This window comes from Prosopis cineraria, unplaced genomic scaffold (genome assembly GCF_029017545.1).
Source record: "Prosopis cineraria cultivar Desert tree isolate PC_DT_omini unplaced genomic scaffold, ASM2901754v1 PC9, whole genome shotgun sequence".
In the NCBI taxonomy this organism is placed as follows: Eukaryota; Viridiplantae; Streptophyta; class Magnoliopsida; order Fabales; family Fabaceae; genus Prosopis; species Prosopis cineraria.
The window spans coordinates 30,075,231-30,090,318 of NW_026555340.1; the positions used below are offsets into that span (position 1 = coordinate 30,075,231).

General features: G+C 31.3%; 1 protein-coding gene and 1 pseudogene across 1 annotated transcript; one reads left to right on the plus strand and one right to left on the minus strand.

Moving 5' to 3' along the window:
- LOC129319754 (omega-hydroxypalmitate O-feruloyl transferase-like) overlaps positions 1 to 4,402 on the plus strand; it is a 6,029-nt pseudogene extending 1,627 nt beyond the window's left edge.
- Positions 4,403 to 8,824: 4,422 nt separating this feature from the next.
- LOC129319755 (auxin-induced protein X15-like) lies at positions 8,825 to 9,172 on the minus strand. The gene has a single exon (XM_054964827.1). The coding sequence runs from the start codon at positions 9,170 to 9,172 to the stop codon at positions 8,825 to 8,827; it is 348 nt and encodes a 115-aa protein (XP_054820802.1).
- Between the last annotated feature and the right edge of the window lie 5,916 nt (positions 9,173 to 15,088).

The window sequence follows — 15,088 nt, forward strand, 5'->3', positions numbered from 1 at the left end:
GAGGGATTAACGAGAAATTTAGTCCCTAACTAATTTTAGTGAGAGATTTAAATCCCTCACTAAATTAGTGAAGGAAATACAAATTCCTCACTAAATTTTAACGAGAGACAAATTCTAGTTAAAATACAATTTAATTATGAAAAATGACATTTAGCTAGAGATTCATCCCTTGCTCAATTTCATTTTTTTAGTATTGATTTTAATTGACCATGAATTGTGTGGCTACTACAAACAATCCGTGTGAATGCTCTCTTGCGTATAAATGCTACCGAATTGACCATCCGTATCTGTCCCTTTAACTTCATCATAATTGTTGCGACATTTGTTAACCAAAATATGAAGCCAAGATTTCGGTACGCTTTTTCATTTCTGCTTTTATTTTTTCCTTTTCTTGTTAGTTGCATTTTTACTTTCTTGTGGCGATCCAAAGCCATGATTAATTCTCCCTCCTCTCCTCTCCTCTCTAGCCACTATCTTTATAAAGATAACTTCCTTATTCCTTAGCGTGCCACCACCAAATAGTAGTTTTATTCATCATTACAGATTCACACAGTAGCCATAACCAGTTTATAGGTCTCTACTCTCATTTACTCTTGGGATCCACCAAGGTTAAGGCTTAATTATAATGGCAAGCGCAAAGATTCAAATTTTGACCTTCATGTGAGGCAACTAGGAGAACCAACTCTGGTTCCACCCGCAGAAGAAACAGGCAAGGGTCTGTACTTCCTCAAACCTTGACCAGAAACATAGCAGTTCCAGTTCGTACAGTGTATGTTTCAAATCTGCTTGTCAAGGGAACGAGGAAGCTGCAACAGTGATCAGAGAAGCCTTGTCCAAGATTCTTGTTCCTTATCACCCACCTGGCCGGCAGGTTAACGATCAGTTCAAGACAAGTTGATAGTGGACTGTACTGGTGAGGGGGCAGTGTTCGTTGAGGCTGAAGCAAATTGCGAGATAGAACAAATAGGAGATTTGACAAAGCCTGATCCTTCCACTCTTGGCAAGCTTGCTTATAGCGTCCCTGGTGGCAGGAACGTACTTGAGATGCCTCGTATCACCGTCCAGGTTTTACTTTGACTCTCTCAGTTAATCAAATACATACATTTATATATTCGTATGCTCTTCATAACGAGCTAGTATGGCAATATAATGTTTCCATAACTCCTAAACTGATCTGGGCAGACTGAAAAAGCTAATTCGGAATCTAAACATTTTGTTTAGATAACAAAATTTTAGAAAAAGCTTTTGACCAAAAAGCAAGCTAGGTTAGGTTTGAAGCCGTTAACCTCGAAGCCGCTAAACCTCTCCTCTCTTCACTTCTGTTTTCTGGTGCATGCAAGCAAGTCGTGGTGTCTCTGAAATCGCTCCGTCACCGTCCAGGGGTTCCATCGTCTTTTCTTTTTCATTGCCAGAGTTCTTTTGTTCGTTGAGCTTGCTGGTTCTCTTTCATCCACAGAACCAAACAATCGCTGCATCTCTCCGTTCTGTGGCCTTCTTTGGTTCTGGTCTCTCCCTCACCCTTCCTCACTCTCCTCTCTTCATTCGTCCTCTCGTTGCTGTCGTCCACTAATGGTTATTCTTTCTTCCGGCAAAAGATTAATGGTTATTCTTCGGTTGTTGCTTTGCTTGTCAAACATCTAACTTTCTGTTTATTTACCGAGGGGCCAAGCATGACTATTTTAAGGATATAGAAATTGACCACTGGCCTAAAATCTTGCATTTAAAAAATATAAATTAAATTTTTAAAAATTTATAAAAGATTTATCATTGATATATAACGATATATCATTAATAAATATAATAATCAATTATAATATAAATATAGTAAATATTAGGCTATTTTTTGATTTAGTCCTATATCGTGCATGGGTCACATTTGCAAAAGCCTAAATCCTAAACCCTGGTTTTAATTGTAGATATACTTTTTTTGGGCTGTTTTGCAAATATGATTTTTTTGGACAAAATTTCAAATATTATTTTAACATATATCTATGGGATAAGATTTTGTTTTAGGATAAGACTAGGTAAGAATTTTTTTAAATATGTTTTTCTTGATTTTTTATGTTAATAAATAGATTTTTGATGATGAAAAATTATTTTTCTCTTGCTAAAAAATTAATTTAATTATAATCATGTTTCAGTCATTATAATTTATCATTTCACTTTACCTTTCTAAAAAACGATTTTTAATTTATCAAAAAAAGTTATATTTTTAATTATTACCTTTTAAAAATTTTAAAAAATTCAATTTAAATTTTATTATTTTTTCCTAAAAATATTAAATGAATCACAAAATTTTTTATTTTCATTATATGTCTAAAGTAATTTTTGAATCAAATTATTTAAATAAATTTTAATTTATCCAACTGACTTTTTAAAAAAAGTATATAAACATAAATCACATTAAAATTACATACTTATATTTTTTCCTAACTTTAATTTATAAAACCTTTATTCATTTTAATCTCAGTTAGAAATATTTATAAATGAACGAAATTTTTTATATGCCGTGTCACTGTCACCATAACCCAGTATTTAGACTGCTCTCTTGCCACGTATAACATGTAAATATTGATTCATGTCCACCAAGTTACAACGGTTTTCCCCCCAATCATTTCACCAAAAAATAGTAGTATATATGATTACATCTAAATGTTCATATATATATATATTGATGCTGATTTATTTGTCATTCATAAAGATGTATTGTTAGTTAAAGTAAAATAGTATTTATGATATGAGATATTAAGGTTTAAATAAATATATACCATAATTTTTTCGGGTACAAAAATACCATGATATTTAAGGCATCAACATTTGGAACTATAATATTTGAAAATTTGCACCGGAAGAAAAGCTAATTAATGTAATTTAATGAAAAGTAGACGGAGTTAAAAAAAAAAAAGTTGTAATTTTGGAAACACTCATCATTTTTAGACGATACCCTACGAGGATGGTCTTCCTAGCGAGATATTGATTTTAGACCACTGGGTCCAGGATTCAAATGCTAGTACCGTTATGTTGTGTTCAAATAATCTTTTTTGGATGAAAAGTTGATGTTCAAAAAACAAATTATATAACATGTATACGAGAACCATTCATCAAGATAATTTTATATTAAGATATTTTGATACATATCTTGGATAGCACTCGCACCTTAAAGTTTAAACATCAAATACCAAAATACTAATATCTTGAATGCATGTCTGCTAGAATGAAAGATGTCAAGTTCAAAATAACGATACGGGGGAAAATGATTTACGTAGCCCGAAGCTAAAATGATTTACATATATATGTTGTAGGTGACAAAATTCAAATGTGGAGGATTTACTTTGGGGCTGTGCATGAACCACTGTATGAAAGATGGACTGTGTGCTATGGAATTTGTAAACGCATGGAGCGACACTGCAAGAGGCTTGGAATTAAAGATCCCTCCATTTCTTGACCGAACCATACTCAAAGCACGCGAGCCTCCTATTATAGAGTTTCCACACCATGAATTTGCAGAGATTGAAGACGTATCAGATACCACAAAACTATACGAGGAACAAGACATACTCTACAAGTGCTTCTGTTTCGATCCCGAGAAGCTGAAGCTCCTCAAGAAAAAGGCCATGGAAGATCGCGTTCTTCAAAGGTGCTCTACTTTTGAAGCCCTTTCTGCTTTTGTATGGAGATCTCGAACTGAAGCCTTGAGGATGAAACCTGATCAACAAACCAAGCTTCTCTTCGCTGTTGATGGACGGTCCAGATTCGTCCCTCCAATACCAGAAGGCTACTTCGGAAACGCCATGGTGTTGACAAATTCACTGTGTGAGGCGGGTGAGTTATTGACGAATCCTCTATCATTCACTGTTGGGTTGGTTCAGCAGGCCATTGATATGGTTACAGATCGGTACATGAGATCAGCTATAGACTATTTTGAAACGACGAGAGCTAGGCCCTCCTTAGCAGCGACGCTTCTGATCACAACTTGGACTAGGTTGTCTTTCCACACCACAGATTTTGGATGGGGACAACCTCTGTGTTCTGGGCCTGTGACCTTGCCTGAGAAAGAGGTCATCTTGTTCCTGTCTCATGGGGGAGAGAGGAAGAACGTAAATGTTCTTCTGGGTTTGCCTGCTTCTGCCATGGAAACCTTTGAAGCACTGATGCAGTTATGAAAATCTGCGAACCGTTATTCTTGATTGATTTTCATTATAAATGTTACACGTGCGTCCAATGAAAGGCATCTGCTAGTTTAGTTAAGCCCATGTTTGCGTCTGCTATAAATTAATGTTCTGTTGTTCATAATTGTGCTGTTGTTAATTATTGGGGAATAATCCTGTTCTCGTGGATCTAATTGTTAAACTTGGAATATGAAGTATAATATATAGAAGTGGTGTTCACTTCACTTGAATTACCATATTTGTATTTAGTCCAAAAAAAAAAAAGGAATTACCGTATTTAATTTGTATTTCTGACCTAGTCCATCATTTTTAATAAACGTTAAATTAAACTAATCTTAACTCTCTCGGACGATTTAAAATCCTCTAGAATTATTCAATTTTAAAAAATCATATCTAGGAAATAAAAAATGAACAGAATAGTGACATTTATTTCATTTTTATGCAATATATTGATTAAATTAACATTTCGTTTTCTCTGATTTGAGGTTTTTTATTAATTAATTTGAAACATATCAGAATATTTATTCATTTATCTCGTTTAAGAAATACACTAAATTGTCATGTCCAGTGTCCGCAGTCCATTTACTCAGATATTCAGATTGACACATGGAGCAATGTTTTTATTTTTTAATAGACCTTTCCATCCGAACGGGAAAAAAAATCTATTTTAGAGAAATAAGTCCTTGTAAGATAAATAAAATTATTAGATTTTAATTTCTGGTCACATCGAAGTTCAATTGATAATTAAGCGTGAGTTAAAAAATTTTAAAATTATGTTTATCGACGTTCAAATTTTGTTTGGAAAAACCTTATTTTATCGATATAATTAATTGCAAGAAAATTTGGAACAATTGAGATACAGAAGAATGTTTGAACAATGTCATCGATATTAAAGTGGGGGTGCACGTAGCTAGATTTCCCCTCCATATCTTTGGTGAAGAAAAGCTTTGCTAAGTTCTGCATGAAAAATATCCTTTTTAGACCAATTATCTATATTAACATTATCAATATGTATAATAAAATGTCTAATAAATTATACTGTTTATAAATACATAAATTAGCTTGATTATCTTAAATTTTAAAAATTGAACTATTATATGTGATTACTCAAAAATTTGAAGAAGGATACACACATGCACTAACTAATCAGTATATCCTATATAAACTTCTTTTTTTTTTTTTGCCAAAATATCCTGCAATAATTTGAAAGGAGAAAAAAAGGTAACGAATCAAACCAATATGTACGAACTTTAAAAAAGCAGATATAGAATTGTCTTGGTAACAAATTAAATTGAAAAATTAAACATTTAATTAGAACTCTATGCCAGAGAGAACTCGGAGAAGGAATTAAAAAAAAATCAACTAAGAAAGACTTGGCTTCCTATCAATGACTGAATTAATGAAAACTTAGATCTTATTACTTTTAATCATACACCTTCAGAATACAAATCCCTCATAAAATTTGATATGATCTGATTTTCATTCATCTATCACGTGGTTTTCCGTGCACTAATATTCAAAAAGAAAAAAGAAAAAACAAAGAAAATCACCTTGCAGACCCAAGAATCGTCAATGTCAATCTAAAATGCCAAAAATATAAAGAAATCGAACCTTCAAAGTATAGAATCATTAGCCAGTCACTCATGAAATATGAAAAAGAAAATCGATTTCTCCAACGTATCTACAAGGACATCTAAGCGCCGCGTTTGAGGTTAAGCTTAAGAACTCTTTGGAATCTTGAAAAGCCGGCTTTCCCAACTCCGTTTACAAGACCGACAAGATGACGTAGAACTATCGGAAACAGAGGAATCAAAATCAGCAATCATTATCTCAGCCAATGCCTCGCAGAACACATCAACGTCGCAAGGAAGACATATAGGGCCACCATTATTATGGATCGACTTGCCATACTCATTCTCAGCATCTTCGAGCAGAGCCATGAAGCGTGGGTGATTGGCGTGCCCAATCTTGATCGCGAATCTCTGCCTCTCCGGACCGACGCAAACTGCAAAGCAACCGTGTGGAGCCACTCTGCTTTGTTTCGTCTTCGTCGACTGTCTTTCTGGCACTATCATGTTGTGATTACGTAACAAGGTGTAGCCACCGCGCTCATCCTCGACGTGGTGTTGCCGGAAGCAGCAACAGTCACCCCAAATCTTCTGAAACTTTCTTGTCAGAGTCTCCATTGAATATAATATCAAAGAGATAGTGGTGAGGACATGGAAACGTGAGGGCCTTCCATGTGTGTTTTATATACATACATACATACATACATACATACATATATATATATATATATAGGATTTGCGCATTAATCTTCTATTGAGCCTTGGACAATATTATTTAAATTTTATATTTTTAAAAATGACTTTTTTTCTATGAGTTAATAATTCTGTATATTTTGCATTGTTTGGGATAAAATATAAGACTCAGTAGAAAATAATAAATTTTAATTTATTAAATTATCTCACCGTCTGGAAGATTGAAATAGGATATGTACTGTGTATATATCTTTTTGGGCCCCTTTTCCAAGACGTGCTCTAGATTTTCTCCTTTTTTTTTCGTATATTCCAGCAAGTATATGATTCCCGTTGGTGGCTTCTATATATATGTATATATCAGTTTTTTTTTTTTTTAATCACCATGTCCTAGTACGCTATTGGATTTTGAATTGTGAATGATTTTAAGCAACTGTTATGGTGTCGGCACTTCCTATTTTTAGGAGGAAAGGTTAACAGCTGATAGATATATATTATATATCAGGCCAATTGCAAAAAGAAGATCATGGGATATATATATATATATATATAGATAGATCATTGAGCTAATTAATACCTTGTTTCCAAAAAATATTTAGATCAAAAAGAATTAATATTATCCAACAAAAACTGTCCTGTCTGTCTTTATTTTTTAGGGGTAAAAATTATGAATTCATATTATTTTAAATTTTAGATGTTATAGATGTTAATCAATTATCGATACAATATTTGCCAATACAAGAAAGTATGATTAATTATATACTATACAAATAAAATCTATATATAATAATAATAATAGGTCTTGCTATGAAGTAAAATTACATTGGATCATTGGCCGATAATGGAGGCAAAGCGGGTGCTTCCCCCTCCAGGAATCTCAGAATCCTTTATAAAAACATGCAAATTTATTTATTTGAAAAAAATGTTAGTACAAATTTTTGCCCCCAATTTTTTATCATTTAAAATAGGGATGAAAATAGGCTAAGTCAGGTTAAACTTTAACCAAATAGGGTTGAGCTTATGTGAGGCTTGATCCTAGCTTAAAGCTTAAATAAGGCTTTTTTCATGATTTAGGTTTGAATCTATTTAAAACCTAACTTGGCTTAAAAATTTATTTAAAAACTTAATTAAAAGTAAGCTTTTTAAATAGGTTTATATTTTAGTTTTCAATGTTTCAAATATACTTTGAGACTATTATATTATATAATATATAACATATATCAATTACAATATATAATAATTAAAAGTATTTACTAACATTAAAATTAATATGTTAGTCCAATATGATTGAAAATATAATTAAAAATAAAAAAATAGATTAATTAAAAATCAAATTGTGAAATCGATGTGTTAGTAATATACTACATAATAAATGTGTGTGTGTAAATAGGCTGACTTGTTAGGCTCGTAGGCTAGGCCTTAAAAAATAGGCCTGATGTATTTAATTAAACAGGCTTAATTAAAAACCTAATCTTGACTTGAGTTTATTAAGTAAATAGTGTAGGCTGGGCTTGAAGTAGGTCAAGTTGTAGACCCCTATAAAACATATTTTCTCAGCAGATTTGGAAGAAGATTCAGATGAGTTTGACACATAGGCAGAGTTATTAAGCTACAATTTGTGATATTTTCATGCACTATTAATTAATATACTAAAACAGGGCACACAATGCAACCATATATAGCCCATTCAAATTGTTTTGATGCAACCATTGTGGATTAGATCTACCGGAAGGCTAGTTCCGATTAGTCGAATATTTCAGTGCAAAAAGGATATTGTTAAATGATACGTGTGGATAAAAATCAATATTCAACATGCATCATTAACTATATATAAAGAATTTACACGAGCACTGGCAGATAAAAGGGGATCAAGGGGTCAATTCCATTGTTTGTTTTGTTGGTAAACATTGCCTCTCTCGAAAGAAAGAAGAAAAGAAATAATTCTTTTGCTGCTTTTATGCAGTGTTTGCTTTGTTGGTGCATGCCATTCCATTCTATTAAACAATTCCACTTTCATGCAATACTGTTACAGCTTCTAAGTCTCCACACCTCTCTAGCCAGTTTCAATATGTAGTTTTATATAAAGTATAGTTTATTTTTTAGAAAATGGCCCCCTCCCTCCCTTTCCAGGTCCGCCCAGTGATAAAATTCATTCGATATAATTCACTGATTGTTTAATTTATCTCCAAAAAGTTGAACTACTATATATATATATATATAGATAATGATTCCTTAAAAGTTAAATATAATATGAGACTTACATTGAAAAAATGTACAGAATCAGACTGATGAACTAACAAGCTTTAGTTTAACCACAGATTGAACTATTTTAAAGGATAGTTGAACGGCAATACAGAAGACAGTTTAAAAAAGCGATATGTCTAACTATACAGATATTTATGAGTGATGGTTGATCCTAAACTTAAGAGCTGCTGTGAGAATATTGAAAAGCGGGCGAGCCCAACTGCGTTTATCTGGAACAGAGGTCTGAATCTCAGCCAATGTCCGGCAGAACACATCAACGTGGCAGGGAAGGCATATAGGGCCATCGTGATGTACGGAGGAGCACGAACCATATTCATTCTCAGCATCGTCAAGCAGAGTCCTAAAGCGTGGGTGATTGGCGTGCTCGAGCTTCAAGACGAATCTCTGCCTCTGCGGACCGACGCAGATGGTGAAGTAGCCGCGTCGAACCACTCGGCTCTGTCCCCGAATCTTCTGGAACATTCTCCTCGCAGCCTCCATCGAACAACAAGCTAAGCACGAGCACTGACGATAGATTTCGGAGACGACGGTACGTCCATGTATGGGAACTAGCCCGGAAGGGAGGATAAAGCTGGACAGAAAAGCAATCAGAGAGAGCCTTATATCTTCCCATGTGTGTAATTTATATATCTAGCGAGAGAACATGAGGAATTTTGATTCACACTAGTTGACCTATTCTTCCATATTTGGGATTTTCCTTCTCGTATCCTGGATGTTGCTGGTTTTTGAATGGTTGATCCTTCAACTTGCACCTCGTGCGTTTAGATGTATTATGATTGAGTTTATCAATATCGTTTTTTCCTCCCTGATAAAGTTTTTATTTTCAAAACAAGTTAGGATATTGATGTCATTCTTCGTTAGAATCTTTATAATATTTCTTTATCTTTAGGGTAAAAACTATGAATTCAGTTCATTTTAAATTTGATATATATTATTAATTACTTGATGTTAATCAATTGTATTATTATGTAATATGTAACGTTTTCATATTATCAAAGTGAGATGTAAAATATATAGTCATGAATAATGAAAGAAAAATTTATCTAATCTAATTACATAAATAAAATATATACTCCCTCTATTTGATATTATATATAAGTCATTTTTAATGAAATTACACTCCAATGAATTATTTATCTGTCCTTAAAAATGTATTCTCTTTTCATATTTACCTTTTTTTAATATGATGTCTTAATTAGTTAGAAAATCTTATTAATTATAATCCTTAATTAATAATATTTTTTAAAAAAATATATTTTTATTAATATCTTATCTTATAAAAAATGTTTTATATTTTTTAACGAATAGTACGTAGTTTTACTCATCTTTTATCAGAAAGAGGTTTTATAATATATCTTTAGATTTTAAAAATATTTTAAGGCAATTTAAATTTTTAAAACAAAAATATAAAATCATAAGAGTAAGAAATACGTATATAATTTAAACGTCCAAAAATTTTTAGTGACCCCGGGGTTTTACCCCTCATATCCGTGGGGAGTTATGGCACAGCATGATTGAAAATTAAAGTCAAATGCTTGGATGGGATAGGAGAAATATACGTTGGCCGTCAGTGGTCCCGAAGCTGCTGAAGAGGAATAATCAACGAAGAACAAATAATGGCTGACCCACGACGGTTACATTTTGTTAAATTGTGAATGAATATTAAAATACACATGTTTTTTAGTTGGTTGGCTAGTCAGTTTTCTTCACTCCTCTTGTGGTGATGGTCAGCTTCAACTGCTAATTAAAAAAGTAATAGTATTATAAGAAATAAATAAATATTTTTGTTGGCCGAAATTGTAAAATATGCTATATACGCCAAAAAGATGCGATTAAGGACCCTGAATAGTTTCAAAATTTGGATCTTGAAAATGAAAATTAATAAATCCGAATGACCCATTTGTTTTCAATGAGCGGGAATTTGAATTTTCGTTTAACAAGGCATTGAAATTTTCAGTCAATAAAGATAAACATGCTTGTTTTTTATTAACTTTTTCCATGACTTTTTAGTCAAAGAGAGCATGCGTGTTAATTGATCTGGGAAAAAAAAACATGTGCTAACTAATTCCTTTTGCAATTTTTTATACGTTTATCTGCTATCGAGTGCTATTATACCGAATTTTAAGTATCATTGTTGAGCTTAGTTATTGGTGCTTTTTTCAACATATGCTTTTCTTGCTTTTTTTGTTCAAGCCTCCGATCCTACTTATGAGAATTTACTTCTATATTCTATCCAGCTATCATCATTCTTTTTTCCTCCCCAAAAATATCGTCATACTAGGTACTTTGATTACTTGTTTTGAACCAATGTGGATAAATGGAAGAATTAAAAATAACAAACTCTGAAATAAACAATTAGCACATATACCAAACCAAAGAAACGAAAAGCTAAATGCTCATTTCTCAAGCGTTTTTCTTGAAGTTGCACCTGACTTTTCATTTGAAAATGATAGAAGATAACATGTGAGATCGAACATCTCAATAGTATTTCTAATCATTTTTTAATAAAGTTTTAAAAATTGAACTTGTCATTAAACTGGATGAAGTACTAGTTTGAGAGCCAGTGTTGTTAAAATGTGGTTAGATTGATTGTGATTAATTTAACATTTTTAATTTTTTATGTTAAATATGCATTTTTTTGTTAATAATGGATATGTTAAATATTAATTAGAAGCAATATTTTATAAAATATTATTTGACAATATTAAATTTGTAAAATAAGAATAAATTAAAAAATCAAGGAAAAATGAAGAGAAAAGGAAGAAACAAAATATTAGACACTTCGAAGGGGTTGATTGGAACTAAATTAAAAATAAATAAATTTTGAGGCAAAAATATAGGTAAATAATTAGATGTATAAAAATTAAAAATATGTGCTCACATAAAAAATAATGATAAAAGATTTAAGTAAGATACGCGAGCAGATACTCCTGGGAGGAAACCAAACAAAAGAAAGGCGCCAATAAAAGTGAGATTAAATCCCACATCTAATCTAAATTTTGAAAGAGTGGGTGGGCGCATCTCTCCTCTAGAATGCAATGGTATTAGAATAGAGCTGATAATTTAGATAAATTAAATTTATTTAGGTTCAATTTAAAATATGCTCGATCCAAGTACTTTGTAAGGAATTTGAATGATTAAAACTGATATGAATTTATTCAAAATTCGGCTGTATTTTTATTTTTTAAAATTAATTATTTTTATTTTATAAAAATATAAAATATATTTTTTAAATACTTAAATGATGTATAAAACTTTTTTTTTAAATATGGGTCTTAAAATCTAAAAAGTAATATTAAAATTAATTTTAAATATTATTTTGAGATATATTATCGATTAAAAATAATAAAAATATAAATATTTTTAATTTATTTAAAAAATACCTATAGTAATACATTTAAATATATGATATTTTAGTATAAAATTATCTAAATCTTAAAAATTAATTAATATTTTTATATTTTTTATTTGGATATTCTGTTCAAGCTCGAACCCTATCAAGATGGCCTGAACATTAAAAAAATATTAATTTATCAAATCTAATCTTGTTTTATTTTGAATTTATTATTTAAATTTGCACCTTTTTATATTTTAATTTTTTTTTGTAATTTTTGTTACTTAGTCTAGTTTTTAAGTGCAACCGTTTGGCGGCTTGTTGATCTAATTTATTGGTTTTTGACTGATTCTTTTAACATTTGGATTGAACCAAGTGCCAGTTCCCAATTTAAAAAGTTTTTGAAGATCATCAACGCAGGTGGCCAAAAAAGTCATCGAGATATACACTTTTATAGATGCATGTTAGCCCAAACAAGGGCCAGCTTGTATTTGACAATTTTTTAATTAACTTCAAATTCTTAAAAATATATACGCTCTTAATATTTCAAGTGAATAATTAATACTTTTTGGGGTTGTTTAATCTGGGGAAAGCGTATAAAGAACCGTGAAAGTTATATAAAAGTTATAGGTGTTGGTCAAAATATAAAAGTTCCAGGTGAGAATGAGCTCGGCGTAATTAAAAGCAGGAATTATAATTATTATTACATGTATCTAACCTGAATTTACATTATTGATTCTAAGAGGACAACTTGACAGAATAGTCAAATTTTTGCTGGTGGCCACCATTGAATGTACACGGATGCCTTTATTCACATTCACACTGACACGTGTATCAAGTAGATTAAAAAGTCACTACCCGGGGTCCAAATACCACGTGCAATCATCAAATTGAATTGAATATTTGAATTGTATAAAACTTTGAAAAAATGACAATGAAATCCTCCAAATTAAATATATAACAATTTGGTTTCTCAAATGTTATAATTTTATTAAAATCTTTAAAATTTTTGTATCAATATATTTTAAAGTGAAAAAGTTCATTTTACCCTTATTAAAAATAACAAATGCTAATCACAACTTTTAATTAAAAAATAATAACTTTTATTGTGTGAATCATAAGAGTTGAATAGAAAAATCACAACTTGTCAAGTGTAATTTATGCTATTAAAAAAAAAATTTACTTTTGTTTAAGGAATAATAACTTTTATTTAAAGAATCGTAAGAAATAACAACTTATCAATGAAGATAAAATGGTATTTTCAATTCAAAACACAGAAGTCCATAAATACTTGAATGGAATTATGGAATTTCAAAGGATTATATTATCATGTATGCAATTCGAGGAGATTTGGGTGTCATTTTCCCTACAACTTTTTAAATTTTTTTTTATAATATGCTCACCTTTCTTGTATTTTTAAGGGTTAAGGGGCAAAAATGTTCAAATTTTTTTAGTTAGAACAACTTTATCTTAAAATTTTTTAAAAAAGTGCAATGTTTCCCCGACATTAATTTTGATTATAAAATAATTTAGTTTGACTGATAAAGGTGATGTGGCAATTTTTTTTCCTGATGTGGTGAGGTAAATGAGATGGGTGGGGAAAAAAAGTCATATCCACCCTTATCAACCTTCTCTTCTCTATTTTCATTGACCTCCTCCCCTTCATTACCCCATCGTCAATCAAACACAACTAACAAAGCACCTATAACTGTCCTCTTCTTACTCTTATATATTTTCCTTCCTTATCGAAGGAAATTTTATAGAAATCATAAGAAAAAAAATTAAATCTAAAGCAAATCACAAATTGCAAATCAATCAAAGTAAAATAGGGAAAAGAAGAAGGTGCTCAAAACAACAATCTAGAATAAGTCAGGGCTAGAAAATCAACCAAAACTAAATCACAGAAACAAAAAGCATGGAATATTGGAATACTATTAAATAACTAGTAACATTACATTACAAAGATGGAGGCCGAAATGGAACCAATATGAGCAAGTAAACTAGCAACTAGAGGACATGCTAGTCCTAACTATCAAAGCCTTATAAGAACCCAGCTTGACTCTACTAAACTAAAATGAATAGGAAAAGGCATATAATAGATAAGATGAGTCTTTATCCTCTCCTTTTTTGCTATATGCTCTAGGAGTAAGGAGTAAAAGCTGCTCGACATGAGGTTTGAATAGAGAAAATCATGTTGCTAGAAATTGACATAGATCTTACAAATAGGTTGTCGGAGTAGCCTTAAACACTTTCAATATTGAATGAGAAGCACATCATGAATTTATAAGTAGATAATCAAAATGATAGCAAGCAGACGTTAGAGGAAGTGGAAATGGCAGGTTAATGACCATCCCTTCCAGCATCTCCAACTTCTCTTCTATTAGCATTTCTCATAGAAATTCTCCCAAAAAAACTCACGCTTCCTCTAAAAAGAGTAGGATCTAGACCTTCCTCAAAAGAGATAATAGAGAGAGAGAGAGCAAGATTTAGACCTATTCTTAATTATTCACCAATAAGGAAGAGAGAGAAACCTAATTTGAAGCCCTCATGATCCTGTATGATTAAAAGCCCCTATTCTTGATTCTTCATCATTAACCCAAACCTTGACAATAAGGAGCAAGATATGGTTACATTGTGTTCCTCAATATCCAAAAACCCAGTTTGATGAAAGCTTCGTCTTACCTTTAAGAATTTTTTTTTGCCATGTGTGTCTAGCTCATTCCATTTAACTTCTACTTGTATATTTTTTTAGTCAAACTGAATGACTTGACAGTTAAAATGGGTGGCCGTTAAAGGCATGATAGCATTGTACTTTTTTTAAAAGTTACAGGGTAATGTTATTCCAACTAAAAGGCAAAAATACCCAATGTTTTTTTCAAAATTCTTTCAAGATATTTTTGCCCCTTAACTTTATTTCTTTTTATTTTAAAGTTATTTGAAGCCACTTTCACAAAAGAAAATCCTAATAACTTCAGTGAGTTCATATAGTGGCATCAAGGGGAATATACTTAAGTAAGGTTTGGATAGATTGATTTGAATTAAATTTTATCTTGCATTCAGAT

What these genes read in the sequence shown, in the direction of transcription:
- LOC129319755 (XM_054964827.1), bottom strand. Translation starts at nt 9,172, where the DNA reads ATGGAGGCTGCGAGGAGAATGTTCCAGAAGATTCGGGGACAGAGCCGA.